The following is a 26,219-nucleotide window of genomic DNA, read 5'->3' on the forward strand; positions in this document are numbered from 1 at the left end:
AAAAACGCGGCCGGAGGGGTGAACGGATCCCACCGTTTTTCATTAAGAGGAAGCAACACGGCTTCTTCCGGCCGCGGAAAAATCCCCGAACCCTGGCCCATGCCCGTGAGGGCCAAGCCTTACGGCGAGCACAGCGAGGAGATTTTTTTACCCACGGGCGGAAATTCGTCCCAACTGGGATTCGAACTCGCGACCTCGTGGGGACGACCATACCTCAGCTCCTCTAACCAACTAGACTAGAGGAGCTTTGGTATACAGTTTCAGCATATATGCTATCGATATTTTGATACAATACTATACTATGATGAAGTGCAATTCACACACGAGAAGACAAACCATGGCGCGGATGTGAGTTACTCCCTCCTTCCCCGTTTATAAGGCATGGTGGAACATGACACGGTCTTCTAAACAACACTTTGACCATTTATTTATCATATATTATATCACTTTTGATTATAAGCTTATAATCATTGTAAACTATATTTGATTATGAATCCAATCATATGAAATTTGCATTATAAAAACAAAAATTTAATAGTCAAATTATTGGTCAAAGATGAGAAGGTTTGAATCTTGATATACGTGTATGCCTTATAAACGGGGAAGGAGGGAGTAGTTCATTATTATTCAACACATTCTAGTTTGTTTTTATCATATGTTCGGTGCGGATGTGAGTTAGCTTTCGTTCCTTCATTTTTTGATACAGTTGTAGCTTATTATTGTTCAAGGATCGCACTTTGTAAACCAAACTAAACCAGGAAGGTGTTACTAAAAACCTCGCATATCTCACAGAAATTGATCAAATTCATGTTTGAAGCTGTACAACATAGGCACAGCAGCACTAGGAAGTGGAGAAAACCCATTCACCATACACATCCTTGTACGGAAGTTGTATCCGCAACACATTTACAAACGGTTCAACGCGTTACCGTCTTCTCCAGCTATTTGTATGTAATATAATTTCAGCCTATATGCTATCGATTTGATACAATACTATACTATTACTATGACGATGAAGTAGAATTCACACACGAGAAGACAAGCCATGGCGCCATCACGGATGCAGCTCCACACGCGCCCCCAAGCAAGCAAGCAAGCCAGTCTCACTCCCTCCTGATGGCCCTGAGCTTGACGCCGTGGCGGAAGGCGAGGACGAGGTCGAAGTCGAACTGGATGGGCGACTCCATGGCCGGCGAGTGCCGGAACATGTACCGGCGGTAGAGCCCCACCACGGCGAGCTTCACCTGCTGCAGCGCGAACTTGTGCCCGATGCACGCCCTCGGCCCGACACCGAAGGGGATGTGCGCGTACGGGTGCCGTGCCCGCTCCTCCTCCGCCTCCGCCGCGAACCGCTCCGGCCGGAACTCCTCCGGCTCCGGGAACTGCGCCGCGTCCCTGGCCAGCACCCCCGGCGCCAGCCACACGCACGTGCCCTGCACACGTCTCCTCGTTACCGTCTGCTTGTTTGTTTGGAGTGAACTGCTGATTGGCAGCATGAGACATGAACCAGCTCGCCGGCGGGCGGCGGCACCGCCGGGGTTACCTTTGGGAGGACGTAGCCGCCGATCTCGACGCTCTCGGAGGTCTGCCTGGCGATGAGCGGCGACACGAGGTGGAACCGCATGGCCTCCTTGATGACCTGGTCGAGGTAGGGGAGCCTGCTCTGGAGCTCGTCGGCGGTGGGGGCGCGCCCGCGCGGCGGCGCAAAGCCGTCCAGCTCCCGGAGCAGCTTCTCCTCCACGCGCGGGTGGCACGACACCAGGTACACCACCGACGACAGCGTGAACGCCGTCGTCTTCGTTCCGGCGATGAGGTGTTCGTACGCCAGCGCGCGGACGTGCCGGTCCTCCAGCGCGAAGTCCTTCCCGCCGCCACTGCCGTTCTCCATCGCGTCCAGCAGCGCCGCGATGAAGTCCAGTGGGGCGGACCGGGCGGCAGCGTCGCCGTCCCCGTCACCGCCACGCCGGCGCGCCGCGGCCCGGTCTCGCCGCCGGCTAGCGATGATCGCGTCGATGCGGCGGCACAGCCGGCGCTCGTTCTCGTCCATCTTGTAGTCAGCCGTGCCGGGCACCCGGCGCAGCAGCCGCCTGCACGGCGTCTGGGCGCACGGGAGGAAGAGGCCGAGGATGGTGGACAGCGAGCTCGACAGGTCCATCTTGATGAACTCCATGGACCTCTTGTACTCCTTCAGGAACTCCCTGACGTCGTCGTCGCCCTCGCCACCGTGGGCCTCGCTGCCGCAACAGCTGTCCTCGGAATTCTTTGACAGGCCGAACTCGACGCCGAAGGCCGTCTTGCCGATGATGTCGATGGCCATCCGCAGCGAGAGCTGGCAGAAGGGGATGCAGTCCTGGTCCGGGCAGCCGGCGATGTTTGCCACCAGCGCATCCACGTAAGACTGCATCACTGGGATGAGCCTGGCAAGCCGTGCCGGTTGGTAGAGCGGGATCACCGTGTTCCTCATCGCCAACCATGTCGAGTCCCTGGCATTATATGGGCACATTAGTCGGTTGTTAGAGATTTTTTTCCCCCATGCCTTCTCTGAACATTCCAGCCTACCTCCATCTAGCTAATGTTTCAACTTTCAAACTACTTGTCAGTTCATTCGTTTATCATCAATCACTAGCAAGTAGCACCTGGTGAGGAAGAGGGCGTCCTGGTGCAGGGAGCCGATGGTCGGCGGTGGGGTGCTCCTGTTGCGGATGTCCTTGAACTTCTTGATGCCAACCTCCTTGCACAGCTCGGCATTGGCGACAATCACCAGTGGCTGCCTTCCCATGTGAAACCTGCGCATGGTAACCATGGTTACTTTCTTCTCCATCTACGCATACTCCAGAATCTGCAGAACCTTAAATTACGAGGATTACCTGAAGATTGGACCATACTCCTTTGCAATCGCACGAAAGACATCAGGTCCACTCTTGGCAAGAAGATGAAGATGGCCTACTGGGAAGCTGGTTGGTGGACCCGGAACTCTCCTCACACGCCAGAAGGGTGCATAGAAGTATATCAGAAACGCGCTGAACAGAGACACAAAAGATATGAGCACAAGAACAGGTACGCTTTGGTGCGCAACAAGACCAGCTTCGGGTGCACCATTGCAACTGGTTGCAGTCTCCATGGGAGAAGCTTGGACACTGGCACGTGTGGAAGAGAGGAGCTGCCTAGCTTCTCAGAGTTCTGGTGTTCAACTGGTGCCACTCCTGCCAATTTATAAAGGGTGAGGTGATAGCATCCGATGTCGTCCTCACATTTGTAATCGTCAGATCCTGCTGAGCCAGTGGATCTGCACCATATGACCAATAAATCAGAGGAGAGGAATCAAAGGCAGCATATTGGCGACACATCAGCAGTTACCAATCCAGAGGTTTTGTCAAAAATCTCAATTACCAGTCGATCTGCGCCATATGAACAATAAATCAGAGGAGAGGAAACACATCAGGGAGCATATTGGCAACACATCAGCAGTTACCAATCACAGGTTTTGTCAAAAAATCTTATCATTTCTGATTTTTTTTATTCCTGTGAATAATTCTGTAAGGTGTTATCAACCAGACAACCACAGATTGCCAACATGCAACTATTTATACATACGGTAATTTTTTTCGTCTAATTCAGTTCATATGTACACAGTTCTCTTGCATGATGTAAACATTCCAGGGAATTAGAAAATGGATTTTAATGAACAAACTGTTAGTCTGAATGTATCACAGTAGCAACTGCAGCTATTAAGATCAGCATCACAATTTTATTATATTTTTATAACCGAATAAAAGTAACAGAATTGTATGAGAAAAAAAGAAAAGTATAATTCATGCATGTGCCGGTAATTCTTTTTGAATATATCAACTTGCAGCCGTTCCTTGTACAACAGCACAAACCGAAGAAATAACTAAATTCTGGACTTGTTCTTCTCACATCATTTTCTTATGGAAATAACTAAAGATTGCCTTCATACACATTGTAAAGCACATGTCGCAATAACATGGGTGACGCGATGGCGACAATAACAAATCATGTTGGAAGGAAGAATGGAGCGGAACAGATCAATGCGCTGATTCGGCCACTGTAATGTGGTCAATAAATTCGCATCATATATTCACGTGTGGGATCTTGGCCAATTACAATCACTGTCTGGTGTCTGCTAATCACTGTATGAATAGAATAAACTTTCTAACAATCTCCAGATTCCATGTAGGCTAGTATTGACAGTATGATTCTGACAAAACAGAATTGACACCACCATACTAGACCGGCACATGTATCTTTCAGTCTTCTTTTTCATGCTATGTATTTAGACCCAAATTCTGAAAAAGTGATGTATTTATAAACTATTTAATCCATAATCTATCAGCTGAACAGTTAAGAGCAACTTGCAGTTGACTGGTTGTTCGTGAATCATGACATGATAAATTTTCGTCGAAACTATACTAGATGACAGTTTTTGATGAAACAGTATGTTCTATTCACATAAGGCTTCAAAAATTCACCCTGATGATTATGATGACGGATAAAACTATAACAGAAGCACTGTTAAATTAGCTAAATCCAAAATCAGATTTTGTCCAAGCTGGCCTACAATTTCTAAAATGATGGTCCACATTCTTTGGATATTGGATGCAGGGTTGACATTATTTCTCTTGTTGCCATCCCTTGAGGAAAGATTCTTCTGTGGGGACCAAGGCTGTTAGCGAGATGAATCCATGGCATCTTACAGTGATGGTATGGTACTTCCGGACTGATCTTTCCAACCAAGAAGGATCTTGCTGGGACTGGGAACATGTACACTCTTTCTTTTATGGATGTCAGTCTTTAGACTTTGTTTCTTTTTTTTCCCTCGCCGTCGCCCGAGCGGGCCTCCGAAAGCTCGGCGGCTGGCGAGGAAGGCGACGATGGGGCAAATCGGCCGTTATGGAGCTCGCGCAATGGGGCGGGATGGCGCTGGGAACCCATGGCCGACTGGCGCGCCGGTGCAGCGAAGGCGCGGATCCGGCCCGGCGGCGCGCGGATTCAGCCTTCCGGCTGCCGGATCTGCAGCCAGGGTGCCCTCCGCCCCTGGCCAGTGTTACGCCGGTTCCGGCGCTCCTGGAGCCGGATTTTCGCGGTGCCGAGGTGGGGGTGGCGTCCTCGTCCGAGGTGGAGACCTGTGACACCTGGGAAACGCGCCGACGAACGGCAGCTGGCGTCCAGACCGACGGGCCCCTGATCTGGTGCGGTCGGGGCACCCAGAGATGTTGGTGGCCTTGCGATGGCTCGGCTTAGCCCGGGCTCTCCTCTTCCGGTGGGTCATGATGGCGGCGCTGTGCTCGACCCAGGCATCTCGCATCATGGCGGTGGCGGCGGCTGCAGGTAGGACGACCTGCAGTCGATGCTGTCTGCATTGTGGTGGCAGATGCTGGAGGTGAGTGGTCGTGGTCGTGGTCGTGGTCGTGGTCGGAGAGATTTGAGAATATTTGAGAATGTGGGTCTCAATTCGTGAGTCTTTCAGAATTTAACACCTCTATTATAATGATATGTGGGGTCAATTTGAGTTATTGATATGTAGGGTTAGGGTGTCAAATTCTGAAAGGCCACGAATTGAGACTTAAATTCTAAAATTTCTCGTGGTCGTGAGGTTGTGTAGATTCTCGGATAAAAGTCTTGCTCGGTCTTTGACCGTTGCTAGTAACGAGGGTGCCATGGTGCATTGTTCTCCTTCTTGAGGGTATTGCTGTAAGAACCTCAACCTCCAAGGATTGCTTCAGGTGAAAACCAAAGAACTGGAATTGTTGGTTCGGATGACAGCGGTATCTTTGATGTTGCTCTCCTGCTGGGGCGTCGCTATGAAGTCCTTGGGAGGACCATCATGGTTCGTGCGGAGGGAAGAAGAGATTTGACCAACAACAGATGATCTGCACATTAAGTTTTTAAGTAGACGCGAGATGTGATGGATGGGTGTTTGTGCGAAGATGTTGCAAGGTCGGAGCGGGAATGAAGAAGAAGATTTCTAGCATTCTTGCTTTGTTATCTAGCTTTTTCTCTTGTTTTGTGAAATTTCTTTTTAAGGTTTAGAGTTTAAGAACTTGGCTGCATATATCCATCTCGTCGATATAGAGTCCAGGTTAATCCTTTATCTAAAAAAAAGACTTTGTTTGTTTTTTTCACTTTTTTTTCTTTTACTTTAGACTTCATTTCTTTTAACTAGAGGGAGTTTATATAGTCATCATTGTTTCTTCTTTCAGTCAATCATAATAAATTTTGGTTAGAACCATAAAACAATAATTTGATTTTGTTATTTCAAACAACAACATTTTCAGCTTTATCATAGCAAAAGACAGAACAGAAGCTCTTTTTCCAATACATGTAGGTATCAGTACATTCAAATTGTTTGTCCATTATGTTGGGCTTATTTATTATATAGCTCCTCGCTGGTTGGTTCATTTGCATCAAAGCAATATTTCACCACTTCCGGAAAATGTCCAAATGTAAGGGTTGACAAAACACACAGGGTCTAGGTACATTTGAGGTTAAGTGCAGAACTATTTAGTTTTTTTTTTCCGACGAACGCAGAACTATTTAGTCAAAAAGAGAGATATGGTGAAGTTAAATCTAGTAGGACCTTTCAGAACCAGCTCCACCCTTCCTTCACTCCTCATTTCTGAAGGTAACTATCAACCCAGAAACTTCAGCTGATGCACCTGCGAATCAATCATGATGGCATTATGATTTTAACTATGGTTTAATTTAACCACAGATGGCATGCATCAGCTAGCGGAAAAACCTGACAAGATATTCGTAGGCTGATAGGCTGTACCAATAACCTCGAATATTCTTGGACACGCTAAGTCAGAAATGTACCCAGCTACACAGTTTATGCCATTGGGAAAATGAGAGTGAACGGCACACGGACCACCCAAAGTGATTGAAGACCTGTCACTTTTTGGGGCCAACTTGCAAGCGCACCACAATGACAACGACGATCATATTAGACATAGAGCCAAGTCATAGCGTCTTGCCATCCTGTGAACGCCTCCTGATCAGTGGCGAATCTAGCCACAACAACAAGCGGGCACTTAGCTTCTTTCTTCTCCTTTTCATTCACCCTTTTCTTCTTCTTTGTTCCTTCTTTCTCCTAGAATTTTTAGGTGGGGCTCAAGGGGGGCTCCCATTGTCCGCGGGGAGGTAGCCGGGGCTCGAGCCCCGGCCGCCCCACCGCTAAATCCGCCCCTGCTCCTGATTGTGTACTACAGGGGTGTGAAACTATCCTGGTTGCCGTGGCATGATACCGGGTTTGAGCTGAGTGGAGTTGGTGATTCACAATTATTGAAACAAACTTCACATAGCTATATTGCAGTGCACTACTTCTGGAGCCTTTCTAATTCTATAGTGGTTTCAACAATATATTGCACCAATACAATATGCTATATCAGTAAAACTGTAGTGTAAATCTTTTGATTGGATGGTTAGTCGGTTTGGGTCACACTATAAATGACTAAAGCACAATGACTTTTGCTCATCAGTTTAAGGGTCCCCCTTCCTTGCAAAATCAGGATCGATGAGCACTGTGAGAGGAAAAGAACTAACATGACAAACCCCAGCTGGGCAATTATAGCACCAGGGGATTTCAACTGCTGCTATTGCTCCTTTTCATGGTGTTTGGAGTGTGATGTGCATTCTTTGCTCCTGAGTTCTGCTTCTCCTCTTTTCTGACAATGACATGCAGAAAGCTGAGAAAGTCTCATTTTTGGACGGAACTTGATGGCTCAATGTTTGGAGATGGTTGCCTGGGCCAATTCAACCTGTATAGGATGGGTCAATGGGTGCATCTCAGTAGGAAGGTAGCAGGGTGGGTCCCTAGTGGGTCTGCACACTTTATGTGGATACCAAGGATTGAGGGTTGATAACTGGAAGTGAAATGCTCTCATTACTCCGTGTGACGACACTCACCTCGGCATCTGTTGCAGTTGGGCCAGTACCGAATTGTTGTTTACCATCAGGTATTCAAGTTTGTAGATTCGGATGCAGAAAATGAAGGTGATTCCAAGGAGCTATTTTTGAAGTCAGCCATTTTGGGCCTTCTCAGAATTTCACAAGAAACAGCAGAATCTCCATATCCCACAAGAATGCTCCATTCTAAAAGCAGCACTGGGCCACCTCATCAGACATTGAGCATTTCAGATTGAGACAGGAAACAATGACAATCAGTTACCTTTCAATAATTCATTGGCTATCTAATGTCTTGTGGGACAATATTAGCACATGCCCCAATTGGAGGAAAAATGAAATATTAGATGAACCCAAAATCTCCTAATCTTGTAGATAGTGTGGAATCTCCTATCTTAACAGAGCCTTGAACAGGTAAAATCTAACATGCTCATAGCCAATAAGTGTTCTAAAGGTGTCCCACCGTTCTTTATCTAAAAAAAAGGTGCCCCGCCGTTGCTGTGCATCAATCTGGCAAGATGTCTTCCCTTTGGGCCTATTCATACTTTACGTGGCATGTGCTCTTGCACATGCGCTCTCCTATGCTATAAAGATCCTGTTCGGTCCTTGAATTTTCCTTCACCTAATTATTCTCTTGTTCGTAGGGTGTCAGTGACAGGCATTAACAGACAAATGTCACAGGAATATCACTGCATCAGGTCAAAATGCTAATGATCTAGGTCCTCACAAAGTGGTGGCATCCATATGCTAGCTGGTTACACATAGTCAAGTGCTTGATTTGACTACAATAATCAGTGTGTTTCTTATTCAATTTTTAGTTTATCGTATGGGCATTGCTACGGTACTCCTATTACCTCCTAAGAGGTAAGAGGTTGATTAAATCTGGACCTTTAAATTTTAGAAGAAAAAAGCCAATTAATTAAATGCAAAAAAGATTTTACATGTTGTTTCAGTTAGCATGCATGCGGCCATGCACGCAGGGGGAACCTGGCATGGCGCGGAGGCCCTTTTTATACTCGGAGATGATTCAATTTCAATCTACTACACGCATGTTACATTTAGTTGTTGTCACATTAGAAGAGAAAAAAAGTGTACAAACGTGTCATATTTAATTATATCTATTTTGCTAAAGGCTTGGAGAAAATCAGATAGACTGATTCCATCGTATATGTAACCCTTTTTAAAAAGAAAAAAAATATGTCAAGTTACGAAAAAATATTTCAACTCACACATCTCATATCTAGTATAGATCTACTAGATATTTAAATCACACGCCATGTCACTCTTTTTTCTAGCAAATCCAATTTCACAAGATATGGTTGGCACATGTCACGCGGCGAGATGGCAAAAATGTTGCATGCAATCTGCTATGGGCATGTAACACGCTTGGAGGGGACAAAAAATGTTTCTTGTCTCAATTTAATGGCCGGCACATCATATGGTAAAAAAAATCTGGTTGGCAAATGTCACGTCATGGCAAAAAAAAAAACGTTAAACCCAATTTGCTACCAGTATGTAATGAGTGATGGATATGTGATGTGCATGTCATGGAGGGGACAAAAAAATGTGTCTCAATTTAATGGCCGGCACAACGTATGGCAAAAAAAGACAACAGATATCTCGTTGCCAAATGTCACGTCATGGAAAAAAAAAAGTTACACCCAATCTCCTACAACTATGTGACGAGTGCATGGAGGAGAGATCTCAACTAATCATGCATGCAGATTAGATCTAATCCTTAATTTTCGGATTTTAAATACATAAAATAAATACTAAAACTATTACCTCCTAAGAGCTAATAGTCTATAAGATCAACGGTCCACCGTCATTTCGGTGTACCATAGCAAATGCCTTATCGTATATAAATTAGATAAATTTATGTCAGAAATAGTAAATTTTAAGCAACCTCAGAATGTATGAATTTCCGAAAAAATCGAATATGTAGAACATACTGTTATTCTCACAACAATACCAATAAGCATGTAACAATCGAAGCTGCAGCAGGCTCTTAGATATCAAAGTTTTATCTATCTTCCAGTAATTACACTACTCGTATGCAAAGACAAAATAATAGAACAGAAGTATTTCCCACTATACTGATGTTATGCGTGAAGAGCGAACGCTTTGCAAAACAAATTTCCCTTAGCACTATTCTTTTTGAAAGACCAATCTCAGCACATTTTTTTAAAACAAAGCACATTTTATTTTAGCACATATAAACAGCACTTGCGATTCCGCGCGTGATAGGTTTGTTGTTTGGATTCAAGAGAACCGGAGCACATCATCATCAATCTAAAGGGGCAAGAGGGATTCAAGCCAGGGCGGGTGCGCTCACAATTTGATACCGCATTGCAGCACGATGCGGCGGTGAATGTACAGCAGCGACGAGGAAGGCGCTCCTCCTTCACCGCCTCTTGGGACGGCTGTAGCCGATGCTACCGCCGACATATGGCAACGAACGCGGGCCGGCGGACGAGGCTGAAACCGCCGTCGCCGGTGAGGCGGGGAGCCGGAGGTGGCGATGGTGTTGATGTAAAAGGGAAGAACAGGTAGGGGTAAAATGGGAAAACGACTCCACTGTCACTGGGGACCACTCGTCAGGGACATGGTATTCCCTTTGCTGGGGTCCAGTTCCTTTCCACCCTCAACTCCGGCTCCGGCGGCGGCCCCTCGACCGCCGGCGAGTGCCGTCTCGCCTCCGTCCCTTACTCTCCGCAGACTCCGCTCCGGCAGTTCCCTCGCGTCCGACCATCCGGCGATTAATTTCGAGCCAATCTTGGAACTGAACTTCGCAGTCTCCATTGTTACAAAGATGCAGCATGCCTGGGATCAGGACTCAAGCGCGGATAGATGTTCCACGGACCACGGCTGATTCTCGATTATGGTCTCCAGAGAGCTACCGAGTGGATAATATTGGGGCATGTTATCGAGTCCCATAGCCCCAAAGGTATCGAGAGTTCTTGCTGATATCCACACCTTTTGAAAATTCTGAGTGCCAAAGGATTTGATGCTTGCATAGTCCAGCAATGGCGTTGCGTTACTATGCCATTTTCCTACACACCCATGGGCCATGGCCATGGTATGGTTGAACTTGTGCATATCTAATCTCTGAGGCTTTCACAGCAACTGCTCTGAATCTGTGGTATTTGTTGCAGGTTGTGGCAAACTGACAATCTGTCACACCCGGTTTTAAGAACAAAACCGAATACATATCCATATGTATGCCAGGATCAAGTTTTATACATATAGAGACATTATAAGTGAATAATCAGTAACAATATCACGAAAAGGAGAAAAACAATAACTAAAAGACATTCAGAGTTATACAGCTTATCCTGGAAATGAAGGCTTCAAACTTCATAGGCAATCGACTGGGGGTTGCGTACGCCTAGAACTCAGCACACTACTGGAAAAAGAGTCATTCGTCCCTAGCGTTTGTACCGGTTGTATTTTCAGCCGGTACTATCATGTGATTTTAGTACCGGTCGTATAAAACAGTACCTCATGTAGCATTTAGTATCGGCTAAAAATATGGAACACAGATCCTACGACTCCCAGAAGATAATTTAGTACCGGTTGATGGCTCCAACCGGTACTAAATTGCATAGATGAAATTTAGTACCGGCTGGAGCCACCAGCCGGTACATAAATTCTCACATTAGTACCGGACGGAGAAACAACCCGGTACTAACATGACTGCCACCGACAGACCGCATAGCTTTTATCTTGTCCTCTCCCACCAGCGCCATTATCTCCTCCTCTCCCACTCCTTCCCCTCCACCCTCATCTCTTTTCCCTCTCTTCTTTCACCACCGAAGAGGCCTCAATTCGGCCACAGGGGCGGCGGAAGGGGCAGCTGGAGGCGCGGAGGACTTCCCCGGCGCCTGCGGGCAGCGCGGAGGCCGCCGGCCACCGCCGGCGCGCGGGCGGCCCGAGGGCCATCGCCGACGCACGGGTGGGCGGAGGCGGCTCGCCCCCAAGGGCGCGGCACCGCGGCCACCGCTGGCGCGAGGGCCACCTCCGGCACACGGGTGGCGCGGAGGTGGTTGGCCAGGGCGCGGCACCGCCGGCGCGCGGGCGGCGCAGAGGCCGCCGGCCACCAAGGGCGCGTGCGGGCGGCGCGGAAGGGCACCGCCGGTCACCAAGGGGACTGGGCCACCGACGCCACCAACTCGATTTTTTTTATTGTTGACTTGTTCTCGAAATCTGTGATTGTAGTTCGTGTATTCTCGTGAAATTTGTAACTAGTTCATGTGAAATTTGTAACTAGTTCATGTGATTGTGAATTTTTTGTGGTTCATGTGATTGTGAATTTTTTGTGATTCATGTGAGAACGCGATGTGATTGAGAATGGAGTGGCGGCAGTCGCTGTGTCAAAAAGAAAAGGAAAGAAAGTGAGAAAAGAAAAAGAAAACAAAAAAAGGATATGCGTGACATGGTGAGTAGTTTAGTACTGGTCGGTGTTACCGACCGGTACTAAATACTCTATTTAGTACCGGTTGCTCCGACCGGTACTAAATGCTGGCGCATTTAGTACCGATGGACTGGTACCGGGCGGGAGACCGGTACTAACCGTGGGTTCTTGCCCGGTACTAGTGTGCAATTTTCTAGCTGTGGCAACATCTTCAACAAACTTCATCACAACATTCTCCTTCTGAGCAGTAGTAAGCAAGGGTGAGTACACTTATGGTTGGTACTTAGCAATGCCATAAGAAATAACCAGAATATGATTTGCGCTCATCTTTAAGTTAAATTAATCATGTGAGGGTCCAAGCCGCTCGTGACCGTGAGCACGGTTGATATATCAATTTTACACTCTGCAGAGGTTGTACACTTTCACCACAATTCGCGTAAAAGTTTCGAAGAACTTTGAACCCAACCACGCAATGTGCTAGCTAGGCACAGTATCACACTTCCGAGGTGTGATTGCATAGGGACGCTATGAGGCCTTTACAAAGATTCCCTAACCCGCGACAATCCGCTAAGGTTTCAAGCCAAAGTGGTCATAACACTAGTCCTAATGAGGTGGTACCTTGCCAAAGGACCATTAAACAATACCAATTGCCCCAAGAGGACCGAGCTATACCCCATCGATGCATCCCCTCTTGCCCTTTCGGTAAGACTGTCACAAGCTAGAGTCTCTAATTAATCAGCCAAGACTAGAGCCATGTAGTATTGTGGTTGTACGGTTTTCTTGGGTGGTTCTCCATGTTCCAATTAAATCATCATAATACTCTTGTAAATAAGCATAGACAGAAAGATGGTTAGGGTCACTTGTCTTTCTCCAATGAAAAGCTACTCTTACTGCTCTTCCGATCTGGCTCACTTGGAAATCTTGATTCTTCAATATTCGAACAGCGATCCTTCTACCCGAAGCAATCATCGAGCAAACATACAAAGCAATAAACAAAAATCACTAAGAACAGTACACCAATCATATAAAAGCATTAAAAGGTTGTACTAAAGGATCGGGCTCGCTGCTACGGTTACGAGAGCGCAAAAAACCGCGGAAAACAGAACTAAAACGGCGATTCTATAGACTAAACGGTGCTTCAGGGATCTAGTCGCGATTAACTAAAGGGTTAAGGTCTAACAGAAAAGATTTATGAGACACAATAAAGTGTGGTCACAGAGGATAACAAGGTGATAAAGCTATTACACACGTCACAAGGATCACATGAGCGTAAGAATTGATGAAAATGGAGCTAAAACAGAGAAGTTATAGCCAAAACATAGTTCTAGGGGCTTAATTGTAAGAGTTTTGGGAAGAACAGGGGCTCTGGGTGAAGAAACCGAGGGCTAAAATGTAATTAAACCCTAAACTTGGGGGCTAGCATGCAAAACAGCAGCTCAGGGATGGCGGGTTCTATTAAAAAAAACAGGGGTCAAAACATAAAATAAAGGGCTGTTTTGTAAATCTTTTTGAACTAGCATGGACGACGGGTTAATTTCCTAGAAACTTGGGGTGTTTCTGCAAAACAGAGGGGGCCGGCTCGGGTTGACTGGTATTGACCCGATCTGGACGTATCGGGTCCGTTGGATCGCCATCCAACAGCGGAGAGGTGGGGAGGCTGGCTCGGCGCGCGGCTACCGGCTCGGCTGCGGCTCCTCACTTAGACGGGCGGCTAGCGGCTCAGCGCGTGGCTCGGGGCGGCTCTGGGCGAGGCGAGCGGCGCTGGGTGCCGGCGGTCGGCGGCGCGCGGCGGTGAGTCGCCGGAGTAGCCAATTCGGCGCTCTGGGGCTCGATTTGGCTCAGCTTTGGGTCTAGGAGCAAGAACGCGGCACGACGAACTCGATGACGGGGTTCGCGCACGGCTGCAGTGGACGGAGCGGGTCTCGCGGTGGCGAGCGGCGGCGCACGGCTCCGGCGAGCTCGCGCGGACGGAGGAGAGCGAGAGGGAGGGGAAAAAGGGGTCCGAGAGCTCCCTTGCTACCTTGCGAAACTCCGGGGCGGTGAACTTGTCGAGGAGGAGCAGCGGAACGGCGGATCGGCGGTGGCACCGAGCTTTCGGGCTCCAAATGGAGGCGCGCGCGGCTAGGGTTTTGCGCGAAGCGGCTGCGGGTCGAGGGGGGGGGGTCCAAGACGGGTCCGGCAGCGCTTAAATAGGGGCGAGCGGGCGGCCTCGGCATGCGGGCCACGCAAGGCTCAGACGGCGCGTGGCGTGCGGCGGCCGGACTCCTTGAGTCCGCGTCGCTCACACGAGGGCCCCGCCTGTCGGCGGCAGAGAGAGAAAGGGGGAGGCGGAGCGGGCCGCGCGTGAGGAATGGGCCGGCAGAGCGAGTTGGGCCGGCGTGGAGAAGAAAAAGAAAGGAAGGGGAAGGGAGAGAGAGGTTTTGGGCTGGGCTGGAAAGAGAAAGGAGAGGGTGAAAGGTTTTGTATTTTTTTGGGAATTAGATCAAACGAGTTCAATTCAAATTTAAATTCAAGAGAATTTAAACTCGAGTTGAACAACAAGCAATAAAATAATGCATTGCAGCATGAATGCAAAACAAACCAAACAACCTCATTTAATTTAGAAAAACAACCAATTATATATATTCTTATACTTTAATTCCCTGTAAAGAAAATAAATGTTGGGAAAATTTTTAAAATTATAAGAAAATTGTTGATTTATTTTAAATTTTAATCATATCCTGAAATTCAAAAATTTCAAGGTGTGACACAATCTTCCTTCTCACTGTCTGGGCAGCACGATTTGAGTGGCTTGCACTCCAAGTAGCAAACATTTTTAAGAATTGATGCGGTCTGAAGTTCCAGTCAACTAGTGGCTTCTATACTTGACATAATTTCTCTTTCATGTCATGTGCACATTGTTTGACATGTCAACATGCTTTTGATTTTGTTTTAAAAATGTCATGTGACAACAACCTTTGAAAGATTGGCTGAAGGGAAGCTTCGTGGATACTACCCTGATATGTATCCACGCCTTTGTTGTAACCTATCAGGCGCATGTATATATAGCAGCATTGGAATCCCTCCGCTTGTACCCATCCATTTGTTCAAGAGATTTGAAGTTTCTAGTTTTTGTTGGCTTTGTTGTAAATTAAGTAGCACATGATGGAGATGCAGGAAGGAAGGAAAGGGATACCGTCTTTGCTCTCCTCCCAGGGGGAGTGTATTGCATCCAACATCACACAGGTGGCTATATTCCCTTCATGCCATATCATTCTTTATAGGAATACATGAGAGTGTTGTGAAGTCTTTTTTTTTTCTGTTGATGCTTGCTGCATTTTGTTTTGAGTAAACTATCTGCGTTTCAGCTTATCGGTTGGACGCCGCTGATAGAAATGAAAAATATTGCCAAGAAGGATGGCATAAATGCTCGGCTGATTGGGAAGATTGAGCCGTACCAGCCCCTTTCCTCTGTCAAGGATCGAAGTGCTCTCAGGTGACTGCTCTACTTCTTCAGATGACACAACATATTGTTCATGCAATAATTCAGATGCAACTCGATAAAGCTATTTTAGGATATCAAAAGTGTCGATGTGTCATAAAACTCTTGTGAACTGTTATCTTATCTCATGCCTGTTTGTTTCTGGCACTTGTCTCATTTATATGATGTATAACTTTCATCACGAGCCAGGGTTGTTTAAATATTATAGTTGAAGTAGCAGAAAAAATGTTGATAACTTAAAATAACTGGTAATGACACAGGACAACTGGTATATATGAGGCTTGAGTCCTTCCTTAAAGTATATTTCTTCTATGCAATATAACACAAAACTGTTTGTGAGTTTGCACATAAATACAACTCAGATCAGTAAATCGTTTTCCTAACATTTTAGGAATTCTAATTTGCAGGTTGATTGAAGATGCAGAGGAGAAAAGCCTGATCTCACCCGGAATAACAACACTAGTGGCGGTCACGAGTGGTAATCTTGGTATTGGTGTGGCATTTGTTGCTGTTCAGAAAGGCTATAAGTTCATTGCTGTCATGCCAGCAAAAATCGCAATAGATAAGCAGATACTGTTGAGATACTTGGGCGTTGAAGTGATATTAGTTGGTAAGAAGCTACACACCATGTCTGTCATACCAGTTGAGTAACTCTCGCTGATGGGAACATACTTGTCTCCTGCAGATCCTGCAATTAATGGATTCAAGGGGTTACTTGATAGAGTAGAACAGCTGAAGAATGAGATTGAAAATGTTTATGTTATAGACCAGTTCACTAATCCTGCGAATCCTGATGCACATTTCAGATGGACTGGTAACATGATCTGTTCAAAGTAAATTGGATGTTATAGTAGTATTGTTGAAATAATGTTAGATGTTTGATTCTTCCTGGAACCCTGCTATTTCAGTATTTTGCGCTGTAATCAACTGCATCCTAAGAGTTGTCATGAAAACATGAACTTCTGAAATAAGTGTTCTCTGAAAAAAGAATTTCTGAAATTAAAGCATGGTGTAATACCAACTCTTTCATAGAGTCAAGGTCGTGCTGACTTTTACATGAATACACGTTTCCATGAAAGTGGCTACGAAGTAGCAACTCTAGATTAGAAAATGGATGTCAGTAAATTGTTACTCTATTCCTGAAACTCCTTTTCTGAACGAAAATTTATCAATAGGACCTGAGATTTGGAAAGATACAGAAGGCAAAGTGGACATATTTGTTGCTGCGTCTGGTTCAGGAGGCACCTTAACAGGAACAGGGAGGTATCTGAAGATGAAGAATCCATCTGTAAAGCTAATCTGTGTTGAACCAGCCGAAAGTGCAGTAATTTCAGGTGAGACATGTTATGACCCCTATCTGTGTCGACATTCCATGTTCTGACATTTCCTTTGTTTTTTTGTCCTGCTTAGTGAGCAAAATCCTTATCTTCGTGTATCATTATCTTGCAGGTGGTGAACCAGCATATCATAAAATTCAAGGGATAGGGCCTGGTTTTGTCCCAGAAATACTAGACAAATCACAAATAGATGAAATCGTAACAGTAACTGACCAAGAAGCCATGGACATGGCAAGAAGGTTGGCAAGGGAAGAAGGATTGCTCGTTGGCATATCTTCAGGGGCAAATGCAGCCGCCTGCTTGAAGGCATGCTCTATAATCATCTTTTTCGTGCAAGTTCTGTAGTCATGTACTCATGTATACCTACTTGTTGCATGGTCATCTGATCTATGTACTACTTTGCAGGTTGCGGCAAGAGAGGAGAACAAAGGCAAGATGATTGTGACGATGTTTTCCAGTGGCGGGGAGAGGTATCTGAACTCGGAACTCTTTGCTCAGGTGAAAGAAGAATGTGTGAACATGAACATGGCCTTCTGAGTGTCCAGCTTTAGGCAATGGTAGCATACGTCTGACCCCGAAGTGCAATGCTGTCCTACAGTCTACCTTGCAAGATTTAATGTTAATCGTAGCCTGACTCAGTGGCTTAGAAGTTGTAGGAGAACCTTTGTAAGTTACATAAAACCAGACAATGTATCTTTACCCTTTTATCAGGAAAGGAAATGCAATTAACTGCTGTGATTAGTTCTGTTGCTAAAGTTCATGAAGGGGCCTTAAGCTAGTTTGAGTAGGTAGGAGAAGTGAGAGAAGTACAGTGAGAGAACAAGTATACAAACACACAGTCTGTTCATGATGGACAGATGGATATTTTATTTTTTGCCACTATTTGAGGGGGTGCAGTTAACCTCTCTCACATTCATCCCTCTCACGTAGTGGCAAATTTCATGCCATTCACCCAGTCACCCGTAAGGATGGCACTACCTCCATGCAAAAAATGGAATATGAGCTAGATGTGAAAGTACCATGATATATGCATTAATGTGAGGAAAATGTATGATCTGCTTAGCTACTCTGCTATATATAATGTGGTATTCCAATGCAACTACTCTCTATATAAATTCTTTTGAAGAATTCTCTCAATGCATATGTTGATTTAGTGAAGCCACAACCATGTATTGTTCAAACTATTTCATTTCTTGATTGGTCTAATGGGTTCCAACAGGTCTCACCACTACTATAGTGGTTGTCGTGAGACATTGGTGTAAAACAATATAGTGACAAGTAAAGCGTGCAGTGAACCCGTGCAGTGTACTCGCTGGTGATGCCAGGGCTCATATTCAAAGGAGGAATACAAGGCGAGTAGTCAACGAAGTTTGCATCAAGATAGCTTCTTTGTAAGCTTGATCCCTTCCGGTTGTCAGTCTAAACTCTCAAGGCAGAGTGTCTTTGATTGTGTTAATTGGTTGTCTGATCTATTGGATGCACTTTTTTGAAGGTACGTTGGATTCACCATCCACCCATTATAGATATTTATTTTTGTTGTATTTCATTTTTTTGTGCTCTCTTAGTACAAACTACAAACGGTTGCTTTCTGCATGTTCTGCTTGTGGCAATGGCGGTGCAAGGGTGATCCTGAAGCACCATTGCCTTTGGGAAGGATCCTGTACTCTGTTTTCAATGTTTTGATATATTTGAGTCCTTATTGCGTGACGGGTGGCTGCCACGAAACAATTTCGTGGCGGGATTTATAGTTTTCGTGATGATTTTTCACTCTCACGAAAATTCATTTTCTGGTAGTGCATCACTGGATTACTAGGCAATTAACTTTTGAACTCTGAATCATCGATCACTTATGATAATAAAGTTGAATACAGGTACCACACACTACCGTCCTAACTTCAAAGTTTACTAAAAAAGCTGCACATAAATAGATGATCCTTAAAATGCACATTGTTCAGCAAAATCATGGTGTAGTAGGTACCTCAACAGGTACAGAGCGGGAATGTCGATGGCGGTTTTGAACACCCCGGGAAGGGAGAAGAGAAGAATAGAGAGGGTAAACCCAAATTTTATACGTGAGCAAATATCTGAGAAGGAAGAAATCACGATGAGATATGGGCCCACTTGTTAGGCGAGTCCTCTCCTTGTCACGCCCCCAAATATTTAATTTTAGGATGTGAATATCTTTTAAAAAGTGTCTATCCGTCGTTAGTGTTTTTCAAGAATTTTCTAGATATTTTAGCAATTATTCTCATTTTCTCTAGAGATAAATCCATTTATTGGAAGATTCTATATTGTTTTTCATGAATCCAAGTATTTTATTTGGACTCCTCGTGTCTCAAGTATTTATTATGGACATTTTAGTATTGCAATAAGAGAAATGGCCAAGCAGGCGTTTCACCAATTTGTCATTGATCATCTTGACGTGCTAACCACTGTCAATTACTCCACAAAATGCGGGATTGATACAATTTCTTGCTGCGTGGCCTTTATGCACGGACTACTATCAACTATGCTGACAGTGGCTACCTAAGGATTCAAGGTCATCCGAAATGCAAGAATACATCAAATTGCTATAAGAGTCATCATGCTGTTTTTGCAGCCTATTGACCCTCCCTTGCTTAATAACTTGCCACGATCCGAACAAACGATGATGGTTGATGGTACTGTGTACGGACGCTCGTCTCGTATGTGATTGGCACACGGACACGGCCAAACCAGCATTGCTACCTAGCTAAACTAACCCAGCAAGGCGGCCTGGAGACTTGTGCCCTACAATACAATAGTATAGACGCACGTGCGATGATTCTAAAAATCTAATTAGACTTTAATTCAATTAAATATTAATTAAATTAATATTTAAAATAAATCTAAAATATGTATCATGATGACATCATTGCTATCTCGTAGCACTTAGTAGGAATCTAATACAAGCTCGCACATATTGTCGGCCTCGGTACCCCAACCGTCTAGTGTGATCGGCGGCGGATCTACAGGGGGCGGGGCTCCCTACAGCTATGAACTCCATTGGGGAAAGGAGAAGAAGAGATGGAAAAGAGGAAGAAGAAGAGGGAGGAAGAGAAAGGAAGAGAAGCCAGCCACCCTACAGCCATGAACTTTAGGGAAAAGAGAAGAAGAGAGGGGAAAGGAGGAGGAATAAGAGAGAGGAAGAGCAAGGAAGAAGGAAGAGGAGCCAGCACTGAGAGGAGCCAGCATTGATCAGCGCGTTGTCGCCGCGGTGGCCTGGCGCAGCGCTCCCTTGACCGGCGCACACCAATAACAAGTCGTCGCCGACCGCTCTTGCCCGATTCCTCGTCGACGCAACGGCAACGTCCGCCCCCTCCGCCTCCTCATCGGCCCTCGTGCGCACAGCACCAGCGCGTCCGCGCCCGCCCATCGTGCCACTGCCTGCCGCCGCACCTACAGGTCCAGGGGGAAGGCAGCGGCGGCGGGGCCACCGGGGATCGTGTGAGAACCGCCCAATTTGATACTATTTTAAACGAACCGCCGGTCATTATCATCCAGATGAGAGTTAACACGTGCTTGCCGGAGAGCGTGCCACGTGTTATCCCACATCTCGAGACACGAATAACAGACACGTCATTCATCCAAAATAATATCAAATCCGGTAGTCCCGGTATGTGCTCCAACATACGCCCAGAATCAGCATATGCACATACCGTTTACAATCGAATACATCGCCAATAATCCACAAAGAGCAGATTTACACACTTAATATTACAAGTTGATATAGGTGGGTTCAAACTTCCTTTACAAGCCTTGGGCTCACGAAAGTCATATTAAACAGAAACATAAAGTTTATTGCATTTACATGCTCTCCCGAAGCTCGATTACGATAAAGACTTACTAAAGTAATGATGCCTTGCTCAAGGACATCATTACAGCCACCACGACCTACTCTTCCCCCGCGTTTGGATCAGCGGGGTAGAAGTGGCCGAACACCACTTCCGGCTCACCTGCAACTAGGTTTAGAAAGCACCCTGAGTACAAAGGTACTCCGCAAGACTTACGCGATTAAATAAGCAAGGATCATACAATGGCTCAAGTAAAAACTTTAAGGTTAAGTAATTATTGCATAAGCATTAGCTCTCTATACTATTACCTATCAGAATTGATTATTGTTGCCCAAACCCCTAAATAATTTTAGTTGATTAAAAGAATAACATATTAAATAAGAGATCATTGACAAGACATGATTCCAAAACCAACAATACCGAAACTCTCTAAGAGGAATTCGGCGAACCAAGAGCTTGCTCATATCGAGAGCGCGGCAATTCGAATTGGTTATAACCTTGCAAGGGTGTACTACTTTACCCACACGATGCGAGGACCATGCGACTCAACCAACCGATCATGCCGGGCAAGGGGGTACTCACGTCAACCGTTCCCAACAAGGCTCGATCATTGAACCTCACACCTAGCTTATCGAGTAGAGACATAGTTCCACCAGTGACTTCTCTAAACTTTCCTACACATAGGTCCACCTGGGGACACACTAAGCCTCTCTGCATAGCCCGTAGCCACGTAGCTAGGACTGCATATCAATGATCAAGTCAAAGAAGGTAATTGGCTCATCCGTTCCTATTATATTGGATATATGGTAGCACGGAAAGGTGCTCAAGGCCGATGGCATCCACTCGGTCCTTAATCGATCCAAGCGGACTATACCCATGTGACTTCATTCTCTAGGCCCTACCATTCCGCTCGAATCTCGGTACTATTACTTTACTAGCCACCAAACCAAACCAGTGCGATCAAGGATTATCGGTAAGTGTGATCCTCCAAACCATTCCTGTCTAGCGAGCAATAGAAGTATTCTAAGCATGGCTAAACATCTAGTCAAGTTAAGTAATTAACTAACTAACTAGTGCCAAGAATAGGAATAACAAATCAAGGAATGATCATGCATAAAGATAGGTATAAAAATGCAATACATACATACTATACATATATAACCCAAGTGAGATAACTAAGCTAGTAAAATTAGATAGGTGCAAGGAATTATGCTTAGCTGCTTGCCTTGGTTAACTTTGGGTTCGACCACGAACGGGATTCCGGGTTCAGGCTTGACCGACTCGGTGGGCTCCTCGGGTTCGACCTCCGACGGTCCGGTCACTATAATGCATGAATGCGAAGCAAGAATTAAGAAATGGACTAAACAACAAGCATAAATCATGAAATAATTTGAGATTGCCGAGAACATTGCAAAGAACTCATGAAAATTGGTTTTGCAGCAAAAGCATTTTCCTATAAATAAACATAAATATAATAGTTTTCAGCCACTCTAAACAAGGTAAATCAGAAAAGGAATGCAAACTAAACTAAACAAATCCAAGAAAATTATCTTAGATACTAGGCATGAAAACAGAGCTAACAAAACAGGTTTTACTATTTTCTCACTTTCCAGCAAAAAGTTCTATATTAAACCATTTTCAGACAAAGTATAAGAAAACAAACTAAAACTTTGATAAACAGCAAGAAATCATGTGAACAAGTTGCACCACTGAAAACTACACCTCACAAGTAGTCTAACAAAATTTGGTTTGGCATTTTTCAAGTAGTATATAAATAACTAAGCATTAAACTCACTTTTGCAAGATAAACCTATAGATAAATCTACAGCAAAGTAACATGCAAAAAAATATTTTTACTGAGTAGATCTAAGCTAGAGGAATCCAACAAAACAAGTTTCATAATTATTGGAGCTATACACGAATTTCTATGGATTTTACAAGGTTGCAGGAATATAAAACCTAAGAAAACCCTAGCTAAACTGCTAAACGCACCCGGATCCGGCCACACCCGCTAGCCAGAGGCCGACAGGTGGGCCCCACGGGCAGGCGCCCCCGGGCCAAGTCAAGGCAGGCCGGGTGGCCTTGACCCGGGGCGTGCGCGCCCACGGTGCGGCCCCCGCGCGCGCGGCGGGGGCGCCGGCGAACGGCGGCACGGCGAAGGCAGGGCCGGAGCGGCCAGGGGAGACGCGCACGGGGAGAAGGAGGTGGTGGCGAACCTCACCGGCGGGTTGGACGGCGGGGAACGGCGGCGGATGGGCGGCGCGACGAGAAGGGGCGGCGGCGGGCGGAGGCGCGCGCCGGCGGCTCTGCAGGGAGGGAGAGGGGGCCGCGTTAGGGGCGAAACCGAGCGAGGGAAGGGAGGAGATGCTCCCCGCGCAAGGAATTGAGCCACGGCTCACCGGAGCGGCCGAATCGCGGCGGCGGGCGGCGAGCAGAGATTGGGGGCAGCGGTAATGGAGGAGGGGAACGGGCTAGGGTTAGGGTTTGAGGGGAACGGGGGTCGGTCGGGCACGGGGGCTAGAGGGCGAGGGGAAGAGTGAAGGGGCGGCACGGCACGCGAGGATGACCGGCATGTGTTACGGAGATAGACGCCGGCGACGGGCGACGCGCGGCACCGAGCAGAGCAGAGGAAGGAGAAGGGCGGCTGACGAGCGGGCCCGGCGTAGAATTTTTATTTTCTTTTCTTTTTTTTTCTGGGCTGTGACAGAGCGCGAGACGCTCGAGGCGGCGGTCGGGAAGGGCGCCGCATGGTTGCTTTCACCTCACGCCCTGGGTCGAGATCGGGGTCACGGCGGCGTCGACGGCGACACCGGCGCAGCAGGGGAGGCGCCTCTAGTTGGCGCGGAGGAAAGCTATTCAATGTAATAATATGTTCTAGTGTAATATAATTGCATACATAAATTGATTAAGAAGCTTAAACTTCAGCTCTAGCAGTGGTACAAATTCGCATTGTTCTCTCAAAGATTATACTTGTCCTGGACTCCTGACATACGATGATGAAATAACTGGTGTGGATTAGTGAGGGAGAGAATCAGTTCGGATCAAACACCTAGAGGAAAAAGCAGTTCGGATCAACGCCGCGTAGAACGCCGGCGACAACATCTCGATCTTCCGGCGCGGCTCGCTCGGCAGCCGCCGCCGCCGCCCGCCTCGGCCAGGAATGGCTAGCGCGGCGAGGACGCGGGCGCCGGTGTCCACGGCAAGCGCAGATCCCCGTACGTATCCCCGCCTCCCCGGGCGCTGCAGCTGCCGCCGAGGACAGGAACGCACCCTTGCTTCATCTCCAGCTCTTGATTCCATTGATTTTATCAGCGATGGATCGGAGGCCAAAAACAAGAAACAACCCGCGCGTGTTAAATTTTCATCCTGCAAAAAGAGGAGGTGAAATATGAGATGCGGCCTGTTGCGCCGCCGACGAGCACGACGGCAGTTGGAGCTGCACCGGCGGAACCAGGAGAACTCGACGAGGCCGAGGAGACGGCCGCAACCATGGCACCAGCAAGCTGCCGTCAATGGAGAAATTCCCCTCCGGCTCCACGACGCCGCCACAGGAACGTGTTTGAAGTGCCGCCGTCGGAGTCGCGAGCGGTGCTGCCGGCGTTGTGCTGCCCACGATTGAGGGCCGTGCATCCCCTGTCGCTATCAGAGTTGCGGACAGAGCTGCGGGCATCTCACAAACTATGGAATTTTTTGCCCCCTCCACCGGTACGAGCGGGCGGGTAAGGCTGACCGCAGCGGATCCGGTAAAGCGTCCGCGACCGGATCCTGAATGATCAATTTAGCGTATATGGAGCTGCACCGGGTACTGCAAAACGAAACGCTATACTAGCGCTTCCGCTATTCCTAGCGGTTTGCCGAGCGTCCGCTACTCTCACTGCGGCCCCACCTCGCAACCGTTGTTGCGCCGCGCGCGCCAGAGGGAGAGGAGGAGGTGGAGGAGGGACCGCCGCCAGGTGAGCTCGAGGCTCGCGCAGGCCCGCCAGCCGGCCGCCGCTGCCACGTGCCGCCTGCCACCGGGAAGCGCTCACGCCGCCGCAGCTGCTCCCGAGCTCGAGCAGCACTGCATGCGGAGGGAGCCTGGGAGCCGCCGGAATCCGAGCCGGCACCGCCGGATCCCATCCGCCGCGCCCCCATGGGAGGCCGCGAGTGCACTCGTGACTCTTTGGCGCTTCGATGGGGCTGTCGTGGTACTTCTCCGCTCCGGAGGGTACGTCCCACCATCAGCCTGCACATGGAGGCCGTCGCCGCCCGTGCATGGAGGCGTTCCGGATGATGGAACTGCGAACGTCAGAAGAAAGTGCAAGCACCATGATTAGGTGAGCGAGGCAAATCAATCTCTGTAACTTGTTACACAAAATATTAAGTTATCGAGGGCTCACCTACGAGGTCGCGGCGGCGGCCTACAGGCGGTTCGGGTTCGCCGGCGGCGAGCCTCTCCAACCCAGGGTTTGGCCGGCCGGTTGGTGGATCATGTAGAGGAGGTCGTGAGCTATCTCCGGGTGCAAGGAATCGGATTTTTATGGCTTGGTTGCGGCAAATTCGAAAAAGTTGCGGAGCTCTGTTCTGTCGCCAATGGCGGCCGCTGCGGGGAGCTGCGCTCGCCTGCACGTGCTGCGCCTCGCGGGGTCGCTCCTCCTCAACGCCCGCTTCACCTTCGTCCTCGGCAACGCCATCGTGCTCCTCCTCTCCGCGCTGTCCAGACAGGACCTCTCCGTCTCTTCCAACCAGCAGACGAGCACGGCCAATGCGAACGCCTCCAACCCACTGCCTCCGAAGGCGTCGCCGGCCTCGGCAAGCTTGGCCGCTTCGGTGAGCTGATCCACCGCAGCGGCCACCACATCGTTCGCTACCTCCGCCTTGGGCTTCATGGCGCCGCGCTGTCAGACAGAGCAGAGCCGGCGCCAAGGCCCATGTCAAGCGGCGTGAGCTGCCACTCCTCCTTGCCTCCCCCCGCAGCCTCCTCCGCGGCCGCTCCCCCCGTCCATGCCGCCGCCGGAGACGGCGGGGAGACGTTCTTGGCGTTAGCACCGGCGAGGGCCGCCATGCCGGCGGTCGCGGCGCCTAGGGGTGACGACAGCGTGGAAGCCGAGGTGGGCGGGCTCGGGCTGGGGCTCCATCCCGCGGCTTCCGCCCGGGCCACCGCGGACTCCGCAGGCCGCGCGCTCCCCGCGGCCTCCGCCCAGGCCGTCGCGGACTCCACCCGCTGCGCGTTGCGCCCCGCGGCGCCGGCACCGTCACGGACTCCGCCCGCC

The 26,219-nt window shown here is 47.9% G+C and overlaps 2 protein-coding genes and 1 long non-coding RNA gene across 4 annotated transcripts; 1 reads left to right on the plus strand and 2 right to left on the minus strand.

Annotated features, from left to right (window-relative positions):
• Positions 1-765: 765 nt before the first annotated feature.
• Positions 766-3,266, minus strand: LOC120694513 (cytochrome P450 711A1-like). 2 transcript variants are annotated; one of them, XM_039977668.1, is made up of 5 exons: positions 3,097-3,266; positions 2,868-3,020; positions 2,637-2,786; positions 1,544-2,483; positions 766-1,433 (listed from the first exon to the last, which is right to left on the minus strand). In XM_039977668.1, the coding sequence occupies exons 3-5, from the start codon at positions 2,777-2,779 to the stop codon at positions 1,104-1,106; spliced, it is 1,413 nt and encodes a 470-aa protein (XP_039833602.1). In that variant the 5' UTR covers positions 2,780-2,786; positions 2,868-3,020; positions 3,097-3,266; the 3' UTR covers positions 766-1,103. The 2 variants fall into 2 exon arrangements, with proteins under 2 accessions (XP_039833602.1, XP_039833593.1); XM_039977659.1 differs by having other exon boundaries at positions 2,868-3,205.
• A 12,156-nt stretch (positions 3,267-15,422) lies between these two features.
• LOC120651289 (cysteine synthase-like) lies at positions 15,423-17,896 on the plus strand. The gene is made up of 6 exons (XM_039928750.1): positions 15,423-15,562; positions 15,685-15,812; positions 16,226-16,428; positions 16,504-16,632; positions 16,994-17,152; positions 17,268-17,896. The coding sequence occupies exons 1-6, from the start codon at positions 15,479-15,481 to the stop codon at positions 17,498-17,500; spliced, it is 936 nt and encodes a 311-aa protein (XP_039784684.1). The 5' UTR covers positions 15,423-15,478; the 3' UTR covers positions 17,501-17,896.
• A 5,951-nt stretch (positions 17,897-23,847) lies between these two features.
• On the minus strand, positions 23,848-25,847 carry LOC120694529. Its single transcript, XR_005683520.1, has 2 exons — positions 25,347-25,847; positions 23,848-25,245 (listed from the first exon to the last, which is right to left on the minus strand). It is a non-coding gene; the product is annotated as an uncharacterized LOC120694529 (long non-coding RNA).
• Between the last annotated feature and the right edge of the window lie 372 nt (positions 25,848-26,219).

This window comes from Panicum virgatum, chromosome 1K, assembly GCF_016808335.1.
Source record: "Panicum virgatum strain AP13 chromosome 1K, P.virgatum_v5, whole genome shotgun sequence".
NCBI classification, from domain to species: Eukaryota; Viridiplantae; Streptophyta; class Magnoliopsida; order Poales; family Poaceae; genus Panicum; species Panicum virgatum.